This window comes from Podarcis tiliguerta (genome assembly GCF_965153285.1).
Source record: "Podarcis tiliguerta genome assembly, chromosome: 13".
Taxonomy (NCBI): domain Eukaryota; kingdom Metazoa; phylum Chordata; class Lepidosauria; order Squamata; family Lacertidae; genus Podarcis; species Podarcis tiliguerta.
In genome coordinates this window covers 9,602,311-9,629,977 of record NC_139546.1, presented here as the reverse complement: position 1 = coordinate 9,629,977, position 27,667 = coordinate 9,602,311, and the positions used below count along the sequence as shown (strand labels likewise).

At 48.1% G+C, this 27,667-nt stretch overlaps 1 protein-coding gene across 1 annotated transcript in view; it reads right to left on the bottom strand.

The window, feature by feature from the left end:
* CNTNAP1 (contactin associated protein 1) overlaps positions 1-26,702 on the bottom strand; it is a 45,505-nt gene extending 18,803 nt beyond the window's left edge. Inside the window, exons 1-13 of the mRNA XM_083407467.1 lie at positions 26,507-26,702; positions 23,008-23,109; positions 21,882-22,075; positions 19,013-19,160; positions 16,147-16,350; positions 11,953-12,137; positions 11,614-11,757; positions 9,239-9,512; positions 8,304-8,453; positions 6,668-6,839; positions 3,315-3,421; positions 3,112-3,231; positions 1,582-1,785 (exon numbers count right to left, since the gene is read on the bottom strand). Of these exons, the coding sequence (XP_083263593.1) occupies positions 1,582-1,785; positions 3,112-3,231; positions 3,315-3,421; positions 6,668-6,839; positions 8,304-8,453; positions 9,239-9,512; positions 11,614-11,757; positions 11,953-12,137; positions 16,147-16,350; positions 19,013-19,160; positions 21,882-22,075; positions 23,008-23,109; positions 26,507-26,582 (2,080 nt within the window). The 5' untranslated portion in view covers positions 26,583-26,702. The remainder of the gene's footprint in view (positions 1-1,581; positions 1,786-3,111; positions 3,232-3,314; positions 3,422-6,667; positions 6,840-8,303; positions 8,454-9,238; positions 9,513-11,613; positions 11,758-11,952; positions 12,138-16,146; positions 16,351-19,012; positions 19,161-21,881; positions 22,076-23,007; positions 23,110-26,506) is intronic.
* Positions 26,703-27,667: the final 965 nt, after the last annotated feature.

Genomic DNA, 27,667 nt, shown 5'->3' with positions numbered 1-27,667 from the left:
CTCCGCTGCCTCTGCATACCAAACTTACGTTTTCATTCAGATATCTAACACAACCTGAAGATCTCTTCCTAGTAATGATCTCCTCTGTTTAGGGGGGTTGCCTGCATTCTGTGACAACAGTGCCATCGGGTAATGCAAAGCTCAGCACCCTGAATTTTTTTCAGCCGTGAATACTTTTTATATATATATACTTTTCAAGTTTATACATTTCATTAGTTTTACAATCAATTCCGCATTTCAACATTCGACTTTCTTCCCTTTCTACGGTTCCTTATGATTATTTTTTAATATCTTCTGCATATCCAAATTCATTTCACTTGCTCATTTAACTTCTGTAAATATTCACTCTTGTGAAACTGCAGGTTGTTACAATAACCCTGATAATGGTTTTATCTGTTTGCAATTTATCTGTAAATGTTCAATAAACCGTTTCCATTCTTTTATTTAAAAAAAGTTTGCTATCTTGAATTTTTATTCCTCCGGTAAGTTTTGCCATTTCTGCATGTTCCATGAGTTTTTGTATCCATTCTTCCTTTACTGGGATTTCTGCTTCTTTCCACTTGGGGGCAAGTAGCATTCTTGCTGCTGCAGTAGCAGACGTAAATAAATTTCTATTCGATATTAGGTAGTTCTGTCCCTATAATTCCCCAAAACGTGAAATTATTCATGCTCCCATGTGCCATGCTTCTTTCACGTTTCTAGTCCTGGTGGAGGAAAAGATCAACCTCAAAGTGGAGTGAACAATGCCTAGTGAATCATCTGAAGGCTCAAGAGAGATGTTGGAACAGGTGGCATTCCAGGGCTTGGCTCAGCCCTTGGACCCAACTGAAAGAAACAGGTGGTTTACCTGGAACTACAGTCCTTCTGGGAGGGACGCCGGTGGCACTGTGGGTTAAACCACAGAGCCTAGGACTTGCCGATCAGAAGGTCGGCGGTTCAAATCCCCGCGATGGGGTGAGCTCCCATTGCTCGGTCCCTGCTCCTGCCAACCTAGCAGTTCGACAGCACGTCAAAGTGCAAGTAGATAAATAGGCGGGAAGCTAAACGGCGTTTCCGTGCGCTGCTCTGGTTTTCCAGAAGCGGCTTAGTCATGCTGGCCACATGACCCAGAAGCTGTACGCTGGCTCCCTCGGCCAGTAAAGCGAGATGAGCGCTACAACCCCAGAGTCGGCCACGACTGGACCTAATGGTCAGGAGTCCCTTTACCTTTACCTTTACAGTCCTTCTGAGTGGCTGCCTGCACACAGAGCCCCATCTCTGATGCCCATCACCCCCATCTAGCATGGCCAATGGGATGATGGGAGTTGTAGTTCAGCACCAGCTGGAAGGCACCAACTTGGGGAACGATGGCACAGAAGGTAGGGCAAGGTACCCACCAAAAACATGAGCCTAACTTTGGAAGTTTCCCACTTGAGAAAAACACAGGTTCTGCACAGGGACCATGGAGAAGAGGCAGAACAAAAACAAGCCACCTGGAATGGTTCGATTTTAGCAAATTTCAAATTTTAGCAGGTGCTAAAAGCGAAACCCACACAGCACCCGAGGGTGCAGCCGTGCAACTCCATCCACCTGGTCACTCACTCTGGGTGTTGAGCAGGCGAGAGAAGTAACAGCGGAACTCAATTTGCTGCTCGCAGTACTCTGAGGCGTTGGCCAGAGCCGACACCTCGCTCCACGAGGCGTTCCAGTAGTCCACAGTGCCCAGGAAAGGCCTTTCAGGGCTGTAACCGGTCACTCGTGTGACCCAGTATCGATTGTGCCAGACGATGGTCCAAGCCCGGTCCTCTGGAAGGCAGAAAGGGTGCAAAACGAGTGTGTGACAGGAAAAACAACTGCCCCCCCCATGCAATGGAGACAGTGGCCTGCAGGGCTGGCTGTGGAAACCCTTCGAGGGCAGGCAGAGAGGCCTTTCTGTAGCCAGCCTACAGAGCCAGCCTGCAACAGAAGACCTTACGAAAGCTGAGTGATCGATCGGCCTAGGCTGGTGCTGTCTACACTGGTAGGCAGGATTTCAGGCTGGGTAACCCCGCCCCTACTTCGAGATGCTAGGAATCGCACCAGCTGCCACAACTCATCAAGGTTCGAGTTGATGTAGCTCAGTACAGAGAGGCAGAGGCAATTGCCCATGAAGCTAACTCCTTATTCAAGGATACAGCCTACAACTCAGCAACAATTCCCAGTAGGTCTTGCCAGAGCAGTTGCCAGGACTCAAGGCCCCTGCCCTCCACCCCGTCTAAGGCTCCTCCTCTCCCGGATGTTTCCCAAGCAGTCTCAAACTGCGTCTGTGCACCTCTGGCCTCTGTTCTGCTCTTATTATCCTGCGCGGTCTTGGAGACCAGCAGGGAGGTGACCTTGTCGCAGCTGAAGAGGGAGACTCCCTGGATTCTTCAGCAGCCTCTTGAACCCCCCTCCTCTGCTTCATCCTCTGAGTCTGAACTGCTCCCTGTCACCGGCTCTTCCTGCTCACTAAACCCCGTTGCCCCTTCAGCATCCAGTTCTCCCTCTGAGCTCTCCTCAGTGTCCCACCACCAATCCCCGGGCTCTGATCCTTCCTCCTCTGGGGCTTCTCTTGGGGCTCCCACCACCTTCGGTCCAGCCAGTCGCCGACACCTCTCACCTCCATTATGCTTCTGGTCTTTTCCATTTGCCATTTTTTAAAAGCGCTCTCCGCCGCAACACTTGTTGCTATTTAGACGAGCAGCAAAATACAGCCGGTAATGTTTTTTCATGCGATGCCACATTCCATAAATCAGCAACAATACAGAAAAGCAGCGTTCCAGGAAAGCAAAGGGCGTCGCTTGCTGATATTCAGCACATAAAAATGATACACTACCCCTTTGCAAAATTTAGATTACAAGCTGAAGATTTCTGTTGTAAAGCTTTCAGGTTCTGACATATTCTCTTTCAACAGTTTTTGCACAGTGCCTGGGCTGCTTGGGCATCTAAATAATATATTGGTAGAGTTTGGCTTGTTTTGCTCAGGGACGATGGCTCTGCTCTCTGCATAAACTCCAAGGCTCCCTATTCTTTTCGCCGCTGTGCCTATTCTGAACGCCCCCTGCACTGAACGCCCCCTGATAAAGGCCAGTATCCCACACATTTTCCCCATACCTCGAATATCACAGTAGACGTAAAAAGGTTTCAGGGGCCCACTGCCATCCGGGTCAATGGTGTAGTTTCCAGACACTTTGCCGCTGAGTCGGTAGGCCTCGCAGCTTTCCTTGTAAACGGCTGCAAGGTTTAAGAAGGAGGTGAGGGGTCGTGTGGTCAGCACCTCAAGCTCTCCCTTCCCCTCCCCATCCTCAGAGCCTCACGTGTGTGGCAGGTCTCCCCCTTGTAGCCTGTCAAGTCACAGATGCAGGTGAAGTCATCCCAGGACTGGATGCAGCGGCTTCCATGTTCGCACATGTTGGGAGTGCACCTGGGATGACATGAGAAGCAAGCTGGCAATAGAGGAAGGGACGCCCCATCGCAGCAGGGATCCAAGCCTCCTCCTCGAGAGGTCCGGAGGGTGGCAACACGAGAACGGGGCCTTCTCTGCAGCGGCTCCCCATCTGAGGAATGCTCTCCCCAAGGAAGTTCGCCTGGCGCCTTCATTATACACCTTTAGGTGCCCGGCAAAAACATTCCTTTTTAACCAGGCCTTTGGTAGATTTGATTGACATCCGATGCCCTTTTGAAACGTGGTTGGGGGTGGTAGTTGGGTTGTTGCCAGAGCAAAACCATATTTTGTGGTTTTGTGTTCTGTGAGCTGTCCTGAGATCTCCGGATATAGGGCAGAATATAAATTCAATCAATCAATCAATCAATCAGTCAGTCAAGCTTCCTGGTACACCATCTCTTTTCTAGTTTGTTGGCAAGACAAGTGCCACTCCTGAAACATTGAAAACTACCCCTTAGCCTGGCGCTTCTGACTTCACCTTTGGCAAAGCCAATACCCACAGTAAGCTCATAGGCACGCCATGACTGTGATCATGAATACAGTGGTGACTCACAAGACGAAAAGAATCCGTTCCGCGAGTCTTTTCGTCTTGCGGTTTTTTCGTCTTGCGAAGCAAGCCCATTGGCGGAGTAGCGCTATTAGCGCTATTGGCGATTTAAGGGCTAAAACCGGCTTTTTAAGGCTTGGGGGATTAGCGGTTTTGCTGCTAAAAGGCTTTTAGCAGCTTAGTGATTCAGAAAAAGGGGTTTTGGAGCGGAAAACCCCCCCGAAAATTTTCGTCAATTTTCGTCTTGCGAAGCAAGCCCATAGGGAAATTCGTCTTGCGAAGCGCCTCTGCAAATGGAAAACCCTTTCGTCTTGCGGGTTTTCCGTCTTGCGAGGCATTCGTCTTGCGGGGCACCACTGTATTATTTATTAAATTTACGTACCACCCTTTGTTGAAAGATCACAGGGCGGTTTACAACATTAAAGCATGATGGCACTGCCAGCCTCCTGCAGTGGGACCTGCAACATAACATGGCAGTGTGGCACACTTCTGCCAGTCTGCCCTCCTTCCAGGAGACCCTATTCCATCTCCATTCAAGATTTTCAATTCTCCCACCCCCAGATACTGGCTACTGAACACCCTGGGCTAGTTTTCTTCAGGGGCATTTGCCCCATTTGGGTATGTAACACAAGCAGTCAAGTACAACACTTCCTGTTTGCCCAGAGTGGACACACAGAGGGGTGTTACTCCACAGCCAGGAGGACTTCCTGTCACACCTGGTCTGGAGCGTCCTCCCCCTGCGTGTGACCAGGTTGGTGGGTGTGATCCTGGGAGACCCCATAAAAGGGGCTGGTTACGCAGACACCTCCCTTCTTCTTCCTCTTGATACTGAAGTATTTTGCTGTCTGCTGGCTCTCAGCCAGCAGCACATGGGCTCATTCCCATATGGGATGAACTCAAACCCTCTTCTGTAACTCTCAGCTAAAGCCTACCTTCAGGGATCCAACCGTGAACTGAATGTGAGTAAACTTCTTATTACTTTTAAAAGGAGACTGTTGTGTCTTTACTCTTTTTTGGGAGGGATAAAAGGGGACTTACCAGGAACCAAACCCAAGCTGAACAAAGCCACATAGGATTGCTTAAGTAAAGAGATTCAAACAAATCTACCAACTAGCTTCCTGATATATATTGTGGAGAATGCACTCTGCTGCTCACTCACAAGCATGAGTTAGGAAGGATATTATTAAATCAATATATTCTCTCCTAGTATCTACAACATCCCTTAACATTTTTTATAAAGAATTTGTGTGTTTCCCCCAAGTTCCTTAACCTTTTCCTCCATTTTCATGATAATTTTAGATGGTCCTTTCCCCACCCTCAAAGGTTCTTTGAGATGGAGGCGATCAAAAAATAACTGTTTTTTTGCGGGCAAAAGCTCCAATCTCTATAAACTGGTGCTATGACATCTGCTAGGTTATTTTCAAGCCCTTTCCTGAGGAACAGGAGTAGGCATAGCAGACAAGATGCACCTTCTGAGTCCAGCATGAACCATTTTCCCCATGCGTCCCCAAAAGCTTGCCTAGACCAGATTGAAGGATGCAAAAACATTTCTCCTCCATCTGGACAAGGAAGTCCACATCTTGCCTGCCTTCAAGAAAACATATTGAGGGAGCTACAGAGAGAAGAGGAAGGAGCCTATTATGAGAGGCAGGCCAGAGTGGTTTTTCTCAGAGTGAGAGACTCAAGAAGAAGAAGTTGTCCCAGGTGGGAGGTAGGAAGATTCAACTCTCTGAGGCCTATTATTATAATATTATGAGGAGCATATAAGGGTTATTATTCATGTATCTTTCTTTTTCTCTAGTTTTTTTGTTTGTTTGTTTTTTTATTATTCCTTTTAGCTTAGTTTGAATTTAATGGTCTATTAAATTTAATGGTCTATGTTTAGGGAAGTTTTTAATGTCTGATGTTTCAATGTGTTTTTAATCTTTTGTTGGAAGCCACCCAGAGTGGCTGGGGAAACCCAGCCAGATGGGCGGGGTATATATAAATAATACACTACACTACACTACACTACACTGGGACACGGGTGGCACTGTGGGTAAAAGCCTCAGTGCCTAGGGCTTGCCGATCGAAAGGTCGGTGGTTCGAATCCCCGCGGCAGGGTGAGCTCCCGTTGTTCGGTCCCAGCGCCTGCCAACCTTGCAGTTGGAAAGCACCCCCGGGTGCAAGTAGATAAATAGGGACCGCTTACTAGCGGGAAGGTAAACGGCGTTTCCGTGTGCTGTGCTGGCTCGCCAGATGCAGCTTGTCACGCTGGCCACGTGACCCGGAAGTGTCTCCGGACAGCGCTGGCCCTTGGCCTCTTTGAGTGAGATGGGCGCACAACCCTAGAGTCTGTCAAGACTGGCCCGTACGGGCAGGGGTACCTTTACCTTTACACTACACTACACTACACTACACTACACTACAATAATATAGTTGAAAACCTTCAATAAAATTAAAAGAATTAAAAATTAAATGATGTGTGAGTGAGCTTTCTGGGCATCTCCCATGCAAGCACTGACCTGAACCCAGACCCCGCACACTCTCAGAGCATCCCCTGGGTTCCTACCATGCTATTTCTATAGGCTTGGCCCAAACACACAGCAGGGAGAACCAGCTAGACCTCATCCCCGGGTCTTGCCAGCCGAAGCCACCATCTTCTGCCCAGGCCAGAATCGCCACTCCGGCAAGCGTACCTGTCTGTGATGCCACACACGTTGAAGTACACCTCAAAGTACTTGCCGAGCCGGTGCAGACGGACCATATCTAACTCGATGGGCTGCCGGTCCACGCTGACCATCTGCATGCACCCATGGAAGGCCGTTTGGTTGGAGGCACAGCCGGTACGAGAGGCTGGCTTGGGGCAGCCTAGGAAAGACGCAGCGACCATCAACCAAAAGGAAGGGGGAAATTCCTCCGTTACATTTCACGAAACAGAAACAAAAAAAGGGATTGGATGAGGAAATAACGTGACGCCCTGTGTATTATATGTGGGATGTGGGTGGCGCTGTGGGTTAAACCACAGAGCCTAAGGCTTGCTGATCAGAAGGTAGGCGGTTCGAATCCCTGCGACGGGGTGAGCTCCCGTTGCTCGTTCCCTGCTCCTGCCCACCTAGCAGTTCGAAAGCACGTCAAAGTGCAAGTAGATAAATAGGTACCGCTCTGGTGGGAAGGTAAACGGTGTTTCCGTGCACTGCTCTGGTTCGCCAGAAGCGGCTTAGTCATGCTGGTCACATGACCCGGAAGCTGTACGCTGGCTCCCTCGGCCAATAAAGCGAGATGAGTGCCGCAACCCCAGAGTCGTCCGCGCCTGGACCTAATGGTCAGGGGTCCCTTTACCTTTACTATTGTACATTTAGTTTGCAATGCATTTTGCTTTTGGGCTTCTTCTGTCTTGTTCTTTTTACTTTGGGGGTGATGGCACTGATGACTAGCCCCCATTTCTAGAACAGTCCTCCTTAGTCTACGCTCCTCCTTTCCGTGACCGTGAGATTTAGCTAGGCCTCGTTCCAACACCTTCAAACTTCAATTTGCACCTAGATTAAAATGGCTTAAAGCAACTGAGCCGTTTGTTCCTCTTTTCATTTTTATTATTTATTAAATGTATGATTCACTCTTTTCCCAAGGTAACTCAGAGCAGCTTACAATACATGTGCCTGGCTGCCTCCCCATCTCTTCTCAGGTGCCTCCCTTAATAGTTGTTCTCAAAACCAGTACATCAGCAGGCAGCTCCCGTGGACCCATAGAGCTTGCTGCTGTCAGGGGCTGGACTGAGGAGGAATGGTGGGGGCTGCCCCCCTTCTCCTGAACCTCCCTGAGAACAAGAGGACATTATAGATTTAGAACAGTGGTTTGCAGAAGGTCACAGTTCAGAGGCTGCAGAGGGGAGAAGATAGGAAATATTGGGGGAGCAGCAGGTAGAAGCAGCAGCACCAGGGGAGAGACAGCTGACAGACTCAGTGTCTTTGGAAAGCATTCCTGACCCCCCACCCCAGGACCAGACAAGCATTGAGGGTAGTAGGACAAAAAGGCTCAGAGGCAGAAAGCTCAGATTAGCCGACACAGGGGTGACAGAGAAGCAGGAGAGACGCCAAGAGACTTGGAGCAACGCCATTATCTACGGGATACTGCATACCTTCGTGTCTCTCTGTGAATATTGAATAAATTACTTGGTAAGAGCTTTTATTGTTTCTCTTCTTCTTGGCTGCTATGTGGGAGGGATAGGATTCCCCGAAGCCTGACGACTGCCTATTAGTTGACCAACCATCAGCCCACCCTCTTGGGGAAAAATGACCAGTTCCCCCTTTAACCCTTAACCAGCCCAGAACCCACCTCCAAAGAAGTACTGGTTCCCCGTGCGCAGCTGAATGTCTCTGTCAACGCGGAAGCTGGCGTCATTCTGGTCATCGATGGTGATGACGGCCATGGTTTCGCGCACCATCAAGGCCACCGAATGCCAGAAGCCATCATTCAGGCGATATCCTGTGGGTGGAGGGACACGAGGGGATAAGACTCCTCAGACTCCTCACGCTGGAGCCACGGGTCCCCACATCTGGGGCCACCAAAGCCCTCAATGAAAGATCTGCTACCTTGAGTGATTCCGATGACACAATGCAACAGAATGCATAATTTTTAAAACAAAAACAAATAACCCAAACGGTTGCATTCCTCCGTTTTGCCTCCAGGGCAGGCATTTTAAAGTTTCACCTCAAAACAATTACAGTGGTACCTTGGTTCTCAAACTTAATCCGTTCCGGAATTCCATTCCAAAACCAAAGCGTTCCAAAACCAAGGCATGCTTTCCCATAGAAAGTAATGCAAAAGGGATTAATCCGTTCCAGACTTTAAAAAACAACCCCTAAAACAGCAATGTAACATTAATTTTACTATCTAATGAGACCACTGATTCATAAAATGAAAGCAATAAACAATGTACTGCAGTCATACAATCAATCCATAAGTAGTTGAACTGGGTTCCACACAGTCAAGAAAACAAGACAAAAAAGAGCCGCAAAAAGAAAAATGCAAAATAAGTAGCAAAAACAGTCAGATCTCAGCGTAACGCTCGGAACAGAAGTGTGGCACTCAAATTGGAAGTGTGGCACTCAAAACAGAGCACATTCGGCTTCCGAAAAAGGTTCGCAAACCGGAACACTTACCTCCGGGTTTGCAGCGTTCAAGTTCCAAGTTGTTCAACTGCTAAGCTGTTTCAGAACCTAGGTATCACTGTAGAAGAAAACCATCCCTCCTCCGTCCCCTCCTCCTACCTGCCGCAAACTCCAGCTTCTTGGTCTTTGTTTTGGTTTTTGGCTGAGCGATGGTCACGTTGATCTGCCCGTCGCTCAGCACCATCTCGAGCCAGCCCAGGTCGTCTGCAAAGGAGGTGTACATGAGCAGCCCCACAACGTCCCAGGTGCGGAAGCTGAAGCTGACGGCCAGCTGGTTGCGGCGCGGGTACCCGGGCACCTGCAAGAAGTTGTTGACCCCAGCGAAGGTGAAGGGGAACAAGAGGTTGTCTCGACAGTAATCGCCCAAGTGGCCCTGAAACAAAGGAGGAGACAGCTAAGGAGGTGGCTTGGTTGCTGTTCCATCACAGCAGGGCCATATGCTCCTGTGACTGCACTGTGCAGCAGATGGGCTTCTTAACAGGCACACAACTCTGCAGGTTGCAAATCTCTGGCTTCTTTTGGAATAAAATTAATGTTATCATGTTTCTGGTGCTAAGAACAGGGCAATGCCTGAAGTAGCCTCAGAAGTACCGTATTTTTCGCCCCATAGGACACACTTTTTCCCCTCCAAAAATGAAGGGGAAATGTGTGTGCATCCTATGGGGCGAATGCAGGCTTTCGCTGAAGCCTGGAGAGCGAGAGGCATTGGTGCGCACCGACCCCTCTTGCTCTCCAGGCTTCAGGAAGCTATCCGCAAGCCTTGCAAGCCCTGCGGGAGTTCCCACGGGCTCACAAGGCTTGCGGGCAGCAGCCTGCTGCCCGAAGCACGGGGAGCCCTCCGGAGGACTCCCCGTGCTTCGGGCGAGTGTCCGCAAGACTTGCGCGCCCAGCAGGAGGTCCCACTGGGCGCGCGAGGCTTGGGGCAGCACCCTGCCGCACGGGGAGCCCTCCGGAGGGCTCCCCTTGCTTCTGGCGGGTGTCCGCAAGGCTTGGGGCGGCAGCCGCGGCTGGGGGGGATTTTTTAATATTCATCCCCCCCCAAAAAAAACGAGGTGCGTCCTATGGGCCGGTGCGCCCTATAGGACGAAAAATACGGTAGGTGGAAACAGAGGCGTAACTCGGCGTTCTCATTCCCTTTACTCCTTCGACTTTCTTTCCTTTTTTTAATATGATTTTTATTAAATTTTATGTTTTACAATTTCAGATAAACATTTTACATACTTAAGGTATCCATGACTTCCCTTCTTCTCTTTCCGTGGTTCATTTTACATATCTTATATCCCTGCATATTTAACAAAAACTATACCAACCAGTTTTCCATTATTACAGCCATCAAAACTTAGTTACACTGTTGAATTTATCTGAATGCTGCCAGTGTTTTCAGCTGTGAACAATTATTTTCCATATAATCGAGAAACGTTTTCCAATCTTCTTTAAACCTAAGTTCTTCTTGTTCTCATATTCTGTATGTTAAGTCTACAAGTTGTGCATATTTTGTCAATTTAAGTTGCCAATCTTCTTTGGTTGGGACCTCCCTTATTTTCCATTTGGGGCTAAAAAAACACAGGCTGGGAAAATGTCAATAAGGTCAACTGCAAGCCCTACTTCTCAGCTGTTCAGAACCTCAAACTTCAAGATGCAACTGCATCACCCAAAATTGCAAATGTGCAATCGCAAAGTACATGCAACATTCAGCAAGGGTCCACCTTTCTGTTCAGGCATTATCCCTGCTATTTTTATTTTCCTGAAGCAGCTCTTACAGAAAAATGAGCTGCAGCCATACACTTTATACAACATTGTCCTTTTCTCTCTCAGTTGCTCCCCCCTGAACAGCTGATGGGCAGCAGACCCAGAGGAAAATATGTCTGGGGGCTGAATATGCAGGCATCTCTATAAAAGTCTACTTGGTTCTGAATTTACTAGAGAGAGAAAATAACAGAGGGCTGCATGGTCAATGCAAGCCTCATAATAGAATAAGTGTAAGCCGAAGAGCCCTACATTTGGACTATTATGGTGCTGGAGGAGACTCTTGAGAGTCCCACGGACTGCAAGAAGATCAAACCGATCCATTCTGAAGGAAATCAGCCCTGAGTGCTCACTGGAAGGACAGATCAAGAAGCTGAGGCTCCAATACTTTGGCCACCTCATGAGAAGAGAAGACTCCCTGGAAAAGACCCTCATGTTGGGGAAGATGGAGGGCACAAGGAGAAGGGGACGACGGAGGACGAGATGGCTGGACAGTGTTCTTGAAGCTACCAGCATGAGTTTGACCCAACTGCGGGAGGCAGTGGAAGACAGGAGTGCCTGGCGTGCTCTGGTCCATGGGGTCACGAAGAGTCAGACATGACTGAATGACCAAACAACAACAAAGCTGCTTCCGCAGTTTTAGCAAACATCTACAACAGAGTCAGGGGCAACTAAACAAAGTTCTCTCTCTCTATTTTTGCAGACCACAGTAACACGTTCATCCTCACCTCGATCCTAATAGATGGTTTCCGGCGTCTTGCCAAGTTGCTGATATAGACCAAATTGTAGGCGATGTTTTCCATGCAGCCACGGAAGTTTGGCCGATAGACAAGGCGCTGCTTCTCATAGTTCATTATTCCCCCAAAGAAGATCTGCAGAAGTCAAGGAAACCCAGAGAGGATCAAATATGTAAGGCTGGGAAATACTGAAAGGTACCACTGCCATGGAGAAAGGGAGAAAAGCAGGGTTCAACTTGGGACTTCAATTTAAAATCTCCAATCAGGGCATCGCAAGTGTAAACCCCTGGCAGAGCTGTGAGCAGCTGCCCACCATGCCATCCCAATCACCTCTTTGTCCAGGTCAAGCTGATCAAACTCTCCGTTCAGGCGGTACTGCAAGACCTCCCCGTCCAAGCTGAAATTGACAAATCGCCTGTAGCGGTCGATGCGAACTTGGTGCCAGTGTTGGTCATCCAAGAGGCTTCCCAGTTTCATAATCGTCTCCCCTCCGCTCATGTTTAGTGAGCTGTTGCCTGGGGAGCAAAAACAGCAAGTCAACAGGATGCGGGAGATATTGTCCGCAGAAGAGCAGAGCCAAGTCATTCGAGTTCTTTCCGTGCCCCTCTAAAATCCAACTTTTGGCCTTGGTTATTTGGTGAGCCAGTACAGTGGTACCTTGGGTTAAGTACTTAATTCGTTCCGGAGGTCCGTTCTTAACCTGAAACTGTTCTTAATCTGAAGCACCACTTTAGCGAATGGGGCCTCCCGCTGCTGCCGGAGCACGATTTCTGTTCCCATCCTGAAGCAAAGTTCTTAACCTGAGGTACTATTTCTGGGTTAGCGGAGTCTGTAACCTGAAGCGTTTTTAACCCGAAGAATATGTAACCCGAGGTACCACTGTGTATACCCACGGGCAGAAGACAGGCAAAGAATGCTGTTTTTCTGTACTGGAAGTTCCCAGAAAACTGAGCAAAAGGTCAATTTTGAAACTGCAACTCAGGAATTTGGGTGGCCGAAGAACAATGTTCCAGGAATCCTGCAGATCGCTGAATCCAAGAACTTTTTAAACAGCTCTAACAGCTTTTAGGGACGCGGTTGGCGCTGTGGGTAAAAGCCTCAGCGCCTAGGGCTTGCCGATCGAAAGGTCGGCGGTTCGAATCCCCGCTGCGGGGTGCGCTCCCGTTGCTCGGTCCCAGCGCCTGCCAACCTAGCAGTTCGAAAGCACCTCCGGGTGCAAGTAGATAAATAGGGACCGCTTACTGGCGGGAAGGTAAACGGCGTTTCCGTGTGCTGCGCTGGCTCGCCAGATGCGGCTTTGTCACGCTGGCCATGTGACCCGGAAGTGTCTCCGGACAGCGCTGGCCCCCGGCCTCTTAAGTGAGATGGGCGCACAACCCTAGAGTCTGTCAAGACTGGCCCGTACGGGCAGGGGTACCTTTACCTTTACCTTTAACAGCTTTTAGGGACGTTTTAAACTGATTGTTGATGCTTTTAATTGTTTCTGTTTCCTTTTAAACAGCATTATTTGTTTGCCACTCTGGGCTTTTGGGGAAGGAAGGGCAGGACACAAAATCAAATCAATCAGTGAACTAAGTTAATACAATAATAGACCATTAATATAACAATATATTATTCTATTATTTATTTAATATCTGCAGGTGTGGCAGTGGATGTGTGATGGACTGCAGTCTTGCCTTGGTAATGGCCTGGATGAAAGCTGAACAGAAGTTCAATCCAGCTAAGACTGTTAGTGGGTGGTTCCCTACACTTCCTCTGAAGGAGCAGATAAGATAGCTTGGGGGTCCTCCTGGATCCTTTGCTGTTGCTTGAGGCTCAGGCGGCCTCAGTGATGTGGAGTGCCTTCCATCAGCTTTGGCTGGTGGATCAGCTGTACCTCTATCTGGATAAAGGTAAAGGGACCCCTAACCATTAGGTCCAGTCGTGACCGACTCTGGGGTTGCGGCGCTCATCTCGCTATATAGGCCGAGGGAGCCGTCGTTTGTCCACAGACAGCTTCCGGGTCATGTGGCCAGCATGACCAAGCCGCTTCTGGCGAACCAGAGCAGTGCACGGAAACACCGTTTACCCTCCCGCCAGAGTGGTACCTATTTATCTACTTGCACTTTTGACATGCTTTCGAACTGCTAGGTTGGCAGGAGCAGGGACCGAGCAACGGGAGCTCACCCTGTCGTGGGGATTCGAACCGCTGACCTTCAGATCAGCAAGTCCTAAGCTCTGTGGTTTAACCCACAGCGCCATCTGGATAGGGATAGCCTAACTTCTGTTGTCTATGCTCTGGTGGCCTCTAGGCTGGATTACTGCCAACAGTCTTCTCTTGTACATTATTTACTACAAAGCTCGATGACGAAGCTCTTTAGCGACGAAATGCCAGGTTACCGGAACAACGTCCGAGCACTGAACCACTGATACATTACAAGTGGACCATTTATTACCACGTTTGCCATTGTTCGAGATAAAATCTATTTTGGAAAGAGAAGAAATGAGCACTGAACCGCTGACATATTACAAGGGAACTCTTTATTTACTGCGTTTGCTATTGTTTAAGATAAAACCTATTTGGGAAAGAAATTACTTCTGCCATTTTTGGGGACGTTTATTGTTTGTTTACAGAAAAAGAGGTTCCCTGGTTGTCAAACATAATCCATTCCGGAACACCGTTTGACTTCTGAAAAGTTCGGCAACTGAGGCGCAAAGGGCAGTTGGCAATTTCAATAGAAAAATTTGGGGAAATAACACATTGGGAGCCGTTTGACTTCCGATGCGCGTTCGAAAACGGAAACATTTACTTCCAGGTTTTCGGCATTCGAAAACCGAAATGTTTGGCTGCCGAGACGCTCGGAAAACCAAGGCACTGATACTAGGTAAAGGTAAAGGGACCCCTGACCATTAGGTCCACTCGTGGCCGACTCTGGGGTTGCGGTGCTCATCTCGCTTTATTGGCCGAGGGAGCCGGCGTACAGCTTCCAAGTCATGTGGCAAACCAGAGCAGCGCACGGAAACGCCGTTTACCTTCCCGCCAGAGCGGTACCTATTTATCTACTTGCACTTTGACGTGCTTTCGAACTGCTAGGTTGGCAGGAGTAGGGACTGAGCAACAGGAGCTCACCCCATTGCGGAGATTCGAACTACCGACCTTCTGATTGGCAGGTCCTAGGCTCTGTGGATTAACCCAAAGCGCCACCCGCGTCCCTTTACCACTGATATTATCTTGTGTCTATTCACAGGTGTGGCAGATGTGGGTTGCAATTTCGAAGGGTCAAAGAAGTGTGGGGCCCTTACTCCAGCCAGTTTTATCCTCCACAGACGTTTTCTCCCAGCTAAGCTCACTTTCAGTATCAAGAGTTTAGCTGAGATAAAAGTACCTGGGGAGATGGAAGCATTGGGATGAAGGGCAGCAGAAAGGTTTGGCGTGCACCTATCCACCCATTCGCATGCCCTTTAAATGTCTCTCACAAATACAGTCATTTCACATGCAAATGCGGTGCTCACATTTAAAGATGAAAGTCTATCAACTTTATGTCATTTGAGCTCAAGATCATCTCTGCTTAGCCTGAGCTGCTTAGTGGGCTCAGCTGCCAAAGTCTTGCATGCAGACGTTGCAAACTGCACCACCTCTGCCAGAGAGCTTCACAGGAGAGGTCTGCTAAATGAAATCTCAAATCTTAGCACCCTGAAACATCTACATGCATTGCTATGAGTTTGACTGCCTTGATTAATGTCATGCCTTCATTGTACTTCTGTTGTTGTTGTTGTTGTTGTCGTTAATTTATTTATTTATTTATTCATACCCTGCCCATCTGGCTGGGTTTCCCAGCCACTCTGGGCAGCTCCCAAAATAATATTAAAAACACAATAAAACATCAAACATTTAAAACTTCCCTAAACAGGGCTGCCTTCAGATGTCTTCTAAAAGTCAGATAATTGTTTATTTCCTTGACATCTAATGGGAGGGCGTTCCACAGGGAGGGCGCCACTACCGAGAAGGCCCTCTGCCTGGTTTCCCGTAACCTCTCTTCTCGCAGTGAGGGAACCGCCAGAAGGCCCTCGGAGCTGGACCTCAGTGTCTGGGCTGAACGATGGGCATGAAGACGCTCCTTCAGGTATACTGGAATGCCCACCCATTAGATGTCAAGGAGTTAAAGAACTACACAACTTTTAGAAGACACCTGAAGACAGCCCTTTATGGGGAAGTTTTTAATATTTGATGTTATATTATGTTTTTATATGTGTTGGAAGGTGGAGCAACCCAGCCAGATGGGCAGGGTATAAATAATAAAATTGTTGTTGTTATCAGTTGTTTACTCTCACGCCAATCAAGGATATTCACAAATGAGTTATGTCACAACTGCAGATCTCCACCCAGGTACCCAATCACTGCCTTAGCAGCTTGTCACCAACTCCCACCAGCGTGGTCAACAGTCAGGGATGATGGGACTTGGAGCCCAACGACAGCTGGAGGGCACCACGTTGCCTATCTCTGATTTGGGACCTGCATGCTTCCCCCCCCCCCTCCAAACTCACCAAGGCTTATGCTGAAGACCAGTTGGGCCTGTTGCAGTTCCAGGCTGATGTAGTCGCCCTGGGCCCCCGCCGCGTACATTAAGATCCCCTCGCGTTCCATCGTCTTGAAGTTGAACCCAAGCATGTCTTGGACGGTACGGACTGTTCTGGTGCGGAACTTGTAGGCAATGGCATCGTCGCCATCGAAATATAAGACGTCAGACTCTGCGGGGAAGAGGAGCAAAGCAGATGCACAGCTGCTTCCAGTCAAGTCTCCTTTCCAAGTAAAGGTAAAGGGACCCCTGACCGTTAGGTCCACTCGTGGCCGACTCTGGGGTTGCGGCGCTCATCTCGCTTTATTGGCCGAGGGAGCCGGCGTACAGCTTCCAGGTCATGTGGCCGGCATGACTAAGCCACTTCTGGTGAACCAGAGCAGCGCATGGAAACGCCGTTTACCTTCCCGCCGGAGTGGTACCTATTTATCTACTTGCACTTTGATGTGCTTTCAGACTGCTAGGTGGGCAGGAGCTGGGACTGAGCAACGGGCGCTCACCCCGTCGCGGGGATTCGAACCGCCAACCTTCTTATCGACAAGCCCTAGGCTCTGTGGTTTAACCCACAGCGCCACCCGCGTCCCCCCTTTCCAAGTACGACAGTACAATAGTAGCCAGCCCGTTGCCAATGTCCCAAATTAGACCAACAGGACCTTGGTCAATGCAAAGTTTGCTTGCAGGTGACTCCTGATCAATACTAAGAGTCAGTGCCTCAGTTACTAAGCTATATTTTCATCTCAGGTTCCATTAATTTCCTGAATACCTTTTATCTCCCCCATTTTATCCCCATATTATCTAGATCTGTCTCCTCAGCCCTAAATATGTCACACCTTGAAGACATCTGGAAAATCACCCTCTTCCCCTTCCCTGCCCGAGTTTGCTAAGAAAAAACAAACAAACCAATACATGCACCATATTTTCCTCTTTTAACCAATGATTGTGGGGCCAATCAATTTCCAAAATGCTTCTCCACAAAGACAAGTTTTTATTTTGAGTATGTGCTCTGATTATGGATTTTTTTGTTAATGTAAAAAAGTACAGTGATACCTCGCAAGACGAATGCCTCGCAAGACGAAAAACTTGCAAGACGAAAGATTTTGTTGTTTTTTGAGTTGCTTCGCAAGACGAATTTCCCTATGGGCTTGCTTCGCAAGACGAAAACGTCTTGCGCCTTTTTCTTAAAACCGTCAATGCATTCCTATGGGAAACCGTCAATGCATTTCCTATGGGAAACCGTGCTCCGCAAGATGAAAAAATTCACAAGACGAAAAAAACTCGCAGAACGAATTAATTTCGTCTTGCGAGGCACCACTGTAAAAGGGAGTCATGTTGGTCCGTAATCTCAAACACTGTTTTTTGTGAGAGTACTCACTGGTACACAATACTGTCACCTCTGTCTTTGCTGCTACTGGTAACTATTTTGTGATGATAATCAGCTAAATCGTTTGAGGATCTATACAACTGTGTAACGTGCAGAAAACAGCATTCTTAGAGAAATCAGATACTGGAACTGAGGGAAGCTGGGGGGTGGGGTGAGGTTTGTGTGGGAGGGTGGGGGGAGGGAGGAAAAATGGGGGCGGGGAATAAGGATGATAGGTTTCCGGATAATATGTTTTGTTTTAATTTTGAATTTAAAAAGTTTTTAAAAGAATAAAAAAAAAATTGTGCTGGCACCCACAACACTTGGATTAAGATATGAATACCAGCACCTCGTTCATTTTTTTCAATGAAAAGCATTGCCTATTAGGAAAACATATCGATCAAGGCAAATAAAAACACTGGGCATGTTGAAAATGTATTAACAAATGTATTGCCCTAATGCAGGAATTTCAGAGGGCAAAGTAAAATAATCTGACTAGAAAGATAACTTCAGATATTTTCAGGGTGTCTCCCACAAATCTTCTTTTACTTGGAAGGTATAAATAGCATCCAAGTATTTCACATTTCTGTGAAGCAGTTGTTTTTAAGATGCCGTGGAATGTTAGCATGTGTTTTAATCTGGTTTTTGGCTTATTGTTGATAAAGCGGTACCTTTATCAACAAAAAAAGTGGACAATAGGACCTATGGAGGGGATTTCGGGGGGGGGGGGAGTCTGGAGATATAGAGGAATCTCTTTACAGTGGTACCTCTGGTTACAAACTTAATTCGTTCTGGAGGTCCGTTCTTAACCTGAAACTGTTCTTAACCTGCGGTACCACTTTAGCTAATGGGGCCTCCCGCTGCCACCGCACAATTTCTGTTCTCATCCTGAGGCAAAGTTCTTAACCTGAGGTACTATTTCTGGGTTAGCGGAGTCTGTAACCTGAAGCGTGTTTAACCTGAGGTACCACTGTATTTTTGAATATTGCAAATAGGGTTTGTTAAACTATTTTTTTACTGATAATGCTACTGCTTTATTCTTTTCGTAAACCGCTTTGGGGTTTTATCACAAGAGAGTGGCGCCGCACATAAATCTCGGGTTGGGGAAATAAAAATTAAATGAAATAAATCGTATCATAGAATCATAGAGTTGGAAGAGACCACAAGGGCCATCGAGTCCAACCCCCTGCCAAGCAGGAAACACCATCAGAGCACTCCTGACATATGGTTGTCAAGCCTCTGCTTGAAGACCTCCAAAGAAGGAGACTCCACCACACTCCTTGGCAGCAAATTCCACTGTCGAACAGCTCTTACTGTCAGGAAGTTCTTCCTAAGGTTTAGGTGGAATCTTCTTTCTTGTAGTCAAGCCTCTGCTTAAAGACCTCCCAAGAAGGAGACTCCACCACACTCCTTGGCAGCAAATTCCACTGTCGAACAGCTATTACATTCGACATTCCCAGCTTGAATCACTTACGGTAGTAGCAGCCGTAAAGGCCCACGCGTAAGCCAATGGAACCATGTGGATTCCAGGCCACAGGGATGATGCGGAGGTACCGAGCCAAGATGGGGTGATGCAGGTTGTGGAGGGCCACGCCACTTGCGTTCACATTGCCGAAAAATGTCTGCACAAGGGAAAACAAAGTGGTGATGGGAAGAGAAACTTCTCAAGAGCAGCAGCACGATCAGCCATGGGAGGGCTGTCTTCCTAGGCACACAAACACTTTGTGGATTTCAGAACTAAGAACCAAAAGGAGGGATGAGAAATGAAGGCAATAGTCAGTATGCAGTGACAGCTGCAAGGGTGTTACTGGCTCAGAAATGGAAACAACAGGAAATACCGACAATGGAAGAATGGAGAAGGAAGCTGCTAGACTAGGCTGAGTTGGATAAAATGACTGGGAAGATTAGATACTTAAGAGACCAAAAGTTCACAGAAGACTGGGGAAAACTTGTGGAATATCTGGAGAGTATTAGTGATGGTCAAATAACGCTAGAGGGATTTTAAAAAGCACTGTGAAGCGCGAGAAGTATTGTTAAAAGGGAATAGAAAAAGAAAGGTTTAAATAATGACAATACAAACCTAAGAAATGCGTAAATTAATAATGACTACGAAAGATTTATGGAAAAGCTGAAGGAAGTCCAGAAAAGAAAGATTTTGTGAAAAAACTGGATGTGAAATTATTGTATGATTTGATTTTGTTGTAAATTAATAAAAATTATCATAAAAAAAGAGAGAAATGAAGGCAATAGAATGCAAAATCTCCAGCCAAGGGCATTTTTTTCTTCCCATGTAGGAAGTCCCAGGTTCGTTCCTTGCCATTTGCCATGGAAAGGAACTTGGGTAAAGCCTCTGCCCGAGACCTTGAAGGCACACAGTCAATTGGGAAAAGACATATTTATTTTCAATATTTACAAGCCACTTTTCACGGTAATGGCACAAGGCAGTTTCCGTACAGTATTAAGATGCAGTACAACGCAAACAAGTAAGAGGAAACCAACTTATCAAGTCGTCCTACTACATCATAATAATATAGCAATAATAATAATTTATTATTTATACTCCGCCCGTCTGGCTGGGTTTCCCCAACCACTCTGGGTGGCTTTCAGCAAAATATTAAAATACAATAATTCATCAAATATTAAAAGCTTCCCTAAACAGGGCTGCCTTCATATGTCTTCTTAAAGTCAGATAGTTGTTTATTTCTTTGACATCTGGTGGGAGGGCGTTCCACAGGGTGGGCGCCACTACCGAGAAGGCCCTCTGCCTGGTTCCCTGTAACTTGGCTTCTTGCAGTGAGGGAACCGCCAGAAGGCACTGGACCTCAGTGTCCGGGAAGAATGGGGGTGAAGACGCTCCTTCAGGTATACTGGGCTGGGACCAATTAGGGCTTTAAAGGTCAGCACCAACACTTTGAATTGTGCCCGGAAACATACTAGGAGCCAATGTACATAGGTCTTTCAGGACATAAAAACAAGCCATAATAGCAAAAGACTCCCTCAAGTCCTGTATAGGGGCACAATTTTTTTTTTAAAATAGAAAGTTATATGTAATAGACCAGTCTTGAATGTCTGCTTAAGGGCCTGCAAAGAAAGAGCCACCCACATCTCACCTGGGAGGCAATTTCATTTTGGCGGGTGGGGCTACTGGTGAAAAGGCCATGCCCACTCCAGCCAAACTGATGCACTGACAGGTATACAAGGAGGACCTTCAAGGCTGATGTTAAAGAAGGAATAGCCAATATGGCAGCCTCCAAATGTTGCGGACTGCAATCCCCATCATGCCCAGTCAGCAAGGCCAAATTGTGGGATAACAAGCCTCATATAATCAACATGCTTAAGTCTAATTAATGCATGAAGGGGTTAATACCATAGAGTAAGCTGTCCTGCCAGGCTTAGCTATGTCCACTTCCCCTTACCTTGGGAAGGACTATGTAAACAAGCCTTTGTTCAACCTTAGTCTACCTGAGAAGCTCTCTGTGTCAAGAGGTTTGAGCTAGTTGCCCCAGCTCAACCGCATGGCTCTCACAAGCCACTGTTGACTTCCTACTCCAATAATTTAGGAACTTTCACTACTCTGTAGCTAAGCCAAGCTATACCGCCTGTGCAACTTTCTAAAGCACATGAATCTGACCTTTGGAGAGTTGATAAGTAAACCACTTTTTAACTTATCAAACGTGTGGTCTTTTTCTATGCTAGTGGAAGTGAGAAACTTTGGAAGGAATTTGGAAGGGCATATTTTAAAGTCTGTATTTCCATGCTTTACTTTATGACTTTAAATCTCTGCTGGGATTCTCTCACCAAAGAGTACTGGCCCCAGATCTCAATCTTGGCATCCAGGGCATTCTCCTTTCTAGATATGTATTTTGAACCAACACATATATTAGGGGTGGTGGGAACGGGTGGCTGAGCAAAACGAGTGTGTTCCTTTTTTTTGCACCATATAAAGATATGGGCGCAGAATCTACAACAGGCGATTCTAGAGGATAAGTCTGGGAATCTCTATGTAGAAAAAGGATTGTTGTTTTCAGTACCCACAAATCGTGAAGAAAACTGCGTAGATCCCTTGCAGATCCACAACAGGAAGTTGTAAAGGCTGGTTTTCACCACCTGTGGTGCCCAAGTAGGAAAACACAGCAGTTCTGGAGCCAAGAAGCAGAATAAACGAGAGGGACTTTTCAGATGGAATTACCTAATGACCCTTCAGTATAGATGTGGGGAACTATTATCTCCTCAAACCCCTTATAAGTCAGGTTTGGGCAGGAAGGTGCCCACCCGCCTGTCACCTGATGTCACAATGCCGCCCCCTCCCTGTCGGAAGGTAGGGACAGAAACTCCTCTCTCACCCAATTGCTCCCTTGTTGAAAGTAAGGCTTCCAGTTGCTGGGATGGTCCCCGTAGAGCACAATGTAGCGTGTCACCCAGTTGTAGGTATTGAAGGTCCCCTGAGTGGCGATGGCGTTGATACGGCATTTCTTGGTCAGGTCAATCTGCAGCCACGGTTGCTTGTCTTGCGGGTCGGGAGACCAGCCTCCGGCACCTGAAAGAGGGCGGGGAGGACAAGATACAGGAAACAGCTGCTTTCATGGAATCCTAGAACTGTAGAGTCGGATGATTATCTAGTCTGACCCCCTGCAATACGATACGATATCTTTATTGTCATTGTCCCTTGCGGAACAATGAAATTGAAAAACTACATAAAACTACATAAAAACTACATAAAACTACATAAAAACTACATAAAACTACATAAAAACTACATAAAACATTCAAAAACCCCTAAAAAACTCTAAAACCCCATTTTACAATACACTATACTACAGAGACCCCTTATGCTGCGTTTAGAACCAGAATTGCATTAGCGTAGAAACTGTTTTTCAGGCGGCGAGTCCTGGCCTTTATAACCCTGTACCTTCTTCCAGAAGGCAGAAGCTGAAAGAGATCATTTCCGGGGTGCGTACTATCCTGCGCTATCTCTGCCGCTTTCTTATGGCACCTGGAAGCATAGATTTGATCTAAGGTGGGAAGAGTGCACCCAATAATTCTCTCTGAATAATGAAGGAATTCTACCCATGAACCTCCCTGGCTGGGCTCGAACCACCAAACTTTCATAAACAATGCATAACACACACAAAAATAAATTTATAAAGCTTTAAAGATATTGTTTTCCTGAATGTTGCTAAGAGCCACCAAAAAAGGTCTCATGGGCCACATCTGAGGGTTGGACCACCCTGATTTAGTGTGACAACCACAAATCCAGCGTTTAGATTTGTGGCTGGATCCGGTGGCTGGATCCAGTATAGCAATCATCGCCTACAAGCAACACATTCTACTACCATGCATTGCTTGGGACAGTGGGCCAATTTTGGAAGACAGTCAACCAAACTCAATGGGCCACTGGCTTAGTCTTGCATCTGTTAACGCTACTGAGCTGGAGAGAGCGTGAAGTCTGTCCCTCCATGATGAACTCACCATAAATCCGAGCGAACGTGGCAGCACGGAAGATGCTGGATCGGGAAGATGCTGCGAGATTCCAGGTGTAGAGGGGGCCAACCAGTTCATGGTCACAAGTCCCTGCAGGGCAGAAGGAAGAATAGGAAGAATGGAGTCTTGCGATGGGGGCACCTGTCCAAGGTGCGGCAACCTTGGGGCGGGGTTTTATTGCAATGTATATTTTCTTTTTTTACATTTCGCTTAATACTCTTAAAATTCTGTAACTCGCTTGGATGCTCCTTATGCTGCATGTGACATATAAATTGGCATCATCATCATAATTGGGGCACCCACTTCAATTAAACATTGGAGGGGCCAGGTAAGCTCTGCGTAACTGGTCACACAAAGCAGCACACATCCCCCCAATTGAATGGCAATGCCCGTCAACTTGGGGTGGGTGGGTGGGTGGCCCCCTCAAATATTTTATGAGGGGGCAAAGGGACCTCAGCGTCTAGGAGTTGGCTCCTATGGTGAGCTTGATGGACTAATGGCGAAACTCTGTTTGAGGCTGCTTCCTATGTTTTTAAAGCCATCTAAGGTTGCAGTCCTCAACATACCAGAGAGTTAAGTTCCACAGTGGGACTTACTTCTGAGTAAGCATCCAAAGCATGTCTACTCAGAAAAGCTTGGAGGGCAGCAACTAGTAAGCTTACTGCCACACGTATGTGTAATAGCTGTTGTTAATTATTTAATTTAATTTTATTGATTTATAAAATTTACCAGTGGTCTCAGGGTGGGTTTCAACAAATCAAATTATCACCATCCTCAATTGTTCACTTGCCAAATGCCAGCCATAAAATATCTACACAATTCTCTGATTCCTCGTTTAAAATTAACCATACTCATTCATTCCACTGATAACATTCCAAATTATAGACAGGTGCAATTCCTCATAGGCTTGGGGAAAGAGAAACATATTTACTTAGTGCCAAAATCCAGCCAGTGCTGACAACCGCCTCAGGACAGGAGAGGACTCCATGGTGCCACCACTGAGAAGGCCCTGTTCCAGGCTCTGGCCAACCAGACTTTGTTTATTGCTGGCATGGCGAACATGGTGGTTTCAATTCACAGGCAGAACGGTTTAGGGAGCACCACTCTTTGAGACAGCAGAGTCCCATCCTCTTCAGGGCTTTACAGTTTTAAGCCAGCGCCTTGAATTGGGCTCAGTGAGCAACCAGAACTAGCAGCATATCACCACAGGCGGCCCAATGAATTCGAACTCATGCCATTGCACTCTGCACTAGCTGCTGTCTCCACACCACCATCAAGGGAAGCCCTACACAAAGCACACTGCGGCAGCGAAGGAAAGGCACTCCAGACATGCTCAGATGATACGCTATCACATGTAAAAACACCTGGCAGGCCCCACAAATGACCCAGAGGTGCATTTTAAATAAAAGGGCACATTCTACTCATGTAAAAACACGCTGATTCACGAGCCGGATTGAGAAGGCAATTGGGCCGCATCCGGCCCATGGGCCTTAGGTTGCCTACCCCTGCGCTATCACTACCTCCCATGTAAAACAGGTTCCAGGGCAGAACCCACGCCAGATTAAGCTGCACGTCTTTAAAGTTCAGTTTTCTTGGACGCCAGCGGCCAAGACCAAGTGACAAAGTGAGCAGCTCCTGTTATCCTTCCAGAGATGGCAAGGCACACGCACATCAGGCAGGCAGCACACTGAGCCTGTCACCACTGCAAAATTGGAAGGCCGTTGAACAGCAGCAGCAGCAGCAGAGCTATCCACCGGCTCCCTCCCTCCAGGTTTATTATTTTTTTCCCCCTTCCACTGCAGAGAGTGGCTGGCACGCCCTTGCAGGCTCAGCTCCTGCCTGCCTCTATCTGCTAGAGAGCAAAATGGGGAAGCCCTCTCTCCTCAGCACCACCAGGCCAGCTATGAGACAGCAGAACAAGGCTTGGAGAAAGAAACGGCCAGGGGTGCAAGGAAGTGGGACGCACTTGAGTTCCCCGAGCCAGTTCGAAAAGAGATGCACGTTACATCAAGGACAGATGAAGGAAGCCATTGACCTGCCCAAGGGAGGAAAACAAATAACAGGCATCGCAACCCCCCCAACCTCAGGCAACCTTCCAGCAAACTCACTAGTGCAGAGCTCTCTGGTGGAGAGGAACCCCAAACTCCCCCCCCAACCCTGTTTAAAAATGAAGAGGGAAGACATAGATAAGTGTAGAAGTCTGCAGAATCATCACACCCCCCCCCCCAAAAAAAGCAGATGCAGAAGAATCGACCCAGACCTGTAACCTATTTTTGCAAGGCCCTGCATGGTGGGGTGGATGGGGGGAGCAGGGGGCTGGTTTTGTCTTGCCCTCCCAGAGCACCAATGTATGGAACAGGCTCCAGGCTCGCAGCCATCCCCACAAACAAACTGTGCAGCCTAAGAAAAAGTGTGTGTGTTTGTGTATTGTGTGTGTTCAGATGGAAGAAACGACCATTCCCTGGCAGTGGCGTAGCGTGGGTTGTCAGCACCCGGGGCAAGGCAAGTAATTTGCGCCCCCTAACCCGTGGATTTGCGCCCCCTAACCCGTGGATTTGCGCCCCCTAACCCTAACCCCCAGATGTTGCGCCCGGTGCGGCCGCCCCCCCTGCACCCCCCACGCTACGCCACTGTTCCCTGGGCCTCTGTCTTGAGAGGGCCCAAGACACACACTCGCCAAAGAGCAACGCGGGGATGGGGTGCTGTCAGGAAGCAGCTGATGAGGCCCAAATCTTTGGTACTGAGCCCCAGATCCCTTGCCCCTCTTTTGGAAAAGGCGGCAACAACTTGGAATGCTTTACCAAAACAAAAACCCAAAAAAACTTTGCCACTGCAAAGGGCGCTGCTACCAGCCCCCAGCCCCCTTAATTTGCTCAGCGACCTAAATGTGCATCCACACGCGCCGATCCGCAGGCGCAAAGGTTACGCCAAATGAGCGCCTGTGCTCCGGATCTCCGGGAGACTTAGCAGCCGGGAAGCGTTGGATGGAAAGCCGCTTTCTCGACAGCTGGCCAGGATACCAACCGAGCTCCAGCCCCGCCCGGCAGCTCCCCAAGTCGGGATTCCTCGCTAACGCGGGATAAACACTCTGACCTGGGTGGCGGGGCAGGGGGGATGGGGGAAGAGACGGGGAAGGGGACCCAGGCGTCCTGTGCCAAACGACCCCGACGCAGAAGCCTCTCCTGAGCGGGTTTCGAGGGATGGGGTGGTGAGGTCTCTCCTACAAACCCCGCCCGCTCCCGAGGTCCCCAGGGAGCCGCTCCCAGCACCCAGGACGCCGCAGCCCGCGCGCAAACCTCGCGCCCCGCCGCAAGCCCCTCTCCCCAAACGTTGCGCGCTGCGCCGCGCGCCCCGGAGCGCAGTCCGCCTTGTCCCCGCCCCGTGACCTTTTTCCCCCTCTCCCCTGCCGGCCCGATCCGGGCTGCTTCTCCTTCTGCCGCAATGCAGGTGCCGCCACCGCCGCCGCGCCAAGTCCCGGGACACTCACGCCAGAACCAGCCTCCGTGGCTGGGCTGCAGGAGAGCGGCGACGGCGAGGACGAAGAGCATGGCGCAGCCGCCCATGCTGCAGCCGCGGCGCGGGCTGCTTCAGTGCGCTCCCGAGCCCAGCCGCCTGCCCATCGCCGCCGCACGTGCGCCCCTGCCCGCCTCCGCCTGCCGCTGGCCGGAGCAAGCCCGTTGCGCGCGCCTCCGACGCGGGGAGCGAGCGCCGGCGCGCCTCCGCCCGGGACCAGCCGACGGCCTCTTCCTCTCTCTCTCCGCCGAGCTGCTCGTTCCCGCCCCTTAGAGGGGAGAGCGCTCTGCACAGGGTCAGAGGTAGGGTGGCCACCTTTGTTTTGACCAGACAGGGCGGACGGTTTTCCTTTTCATCTGGTGGTGCTGAAGTGACTTCCACGCGATCCATTACAATCTCTTGCAGTCTTACAAGGGTGGCCCCTCTGGCATTTGTCACACACAGACATACATATGAATTTGTAAATCTGTCTTTTTTTATATAATATTTTTTATTAAGGTTTTTACATTAAAGAAAAAAACAAAAGAAAAATACAAAAAAACAAAAACAACAACACAGAAAAAACAAATAAAAACAGTTTCATTTTCATAATATTCCTTGCGTTTACTTATTTCCCAGACTTCCCCACACCTCCCCTCACTGTATTCCAGTTCACATATTTAATCAGCAAATCCCTTCCCTCTATCTTAACTTAATCTTTATCTTGACATCTTAATATATCTTAATCTTTTCTTGATATCTTAATATGTTAAACCTTTTAATTTTACACCTTTTAACTTTCGAATTTTCCATACTCCTACACCACTTTGTTGCTAATAGCCTTTTAAGCTCAATCCGATGTCATTCTAACATTCATTAATTTTATAATATTTCTGTAAATAGTCTTTAAATTTCTTCCAATCTTCTTCCACCGTCTCTTCTCCCTGGTCTCTGATTCTGCCAGTCATTTTTGCCAATTCCATCACCATTCATCTGCCATTCTTCCAGAGTGGGTAGTTCTTGTGTCTTCCAATGCTCGAGTTTGTAAATCTGTCTGTGCTGGCAACCCGGAGCTTAAAAGACAGATCTTTCAGAGTCCTTTTTGTTGGGGATAATTCAGAAATTCCCAGCTGTCAAAAAAGGATATTTATGTATG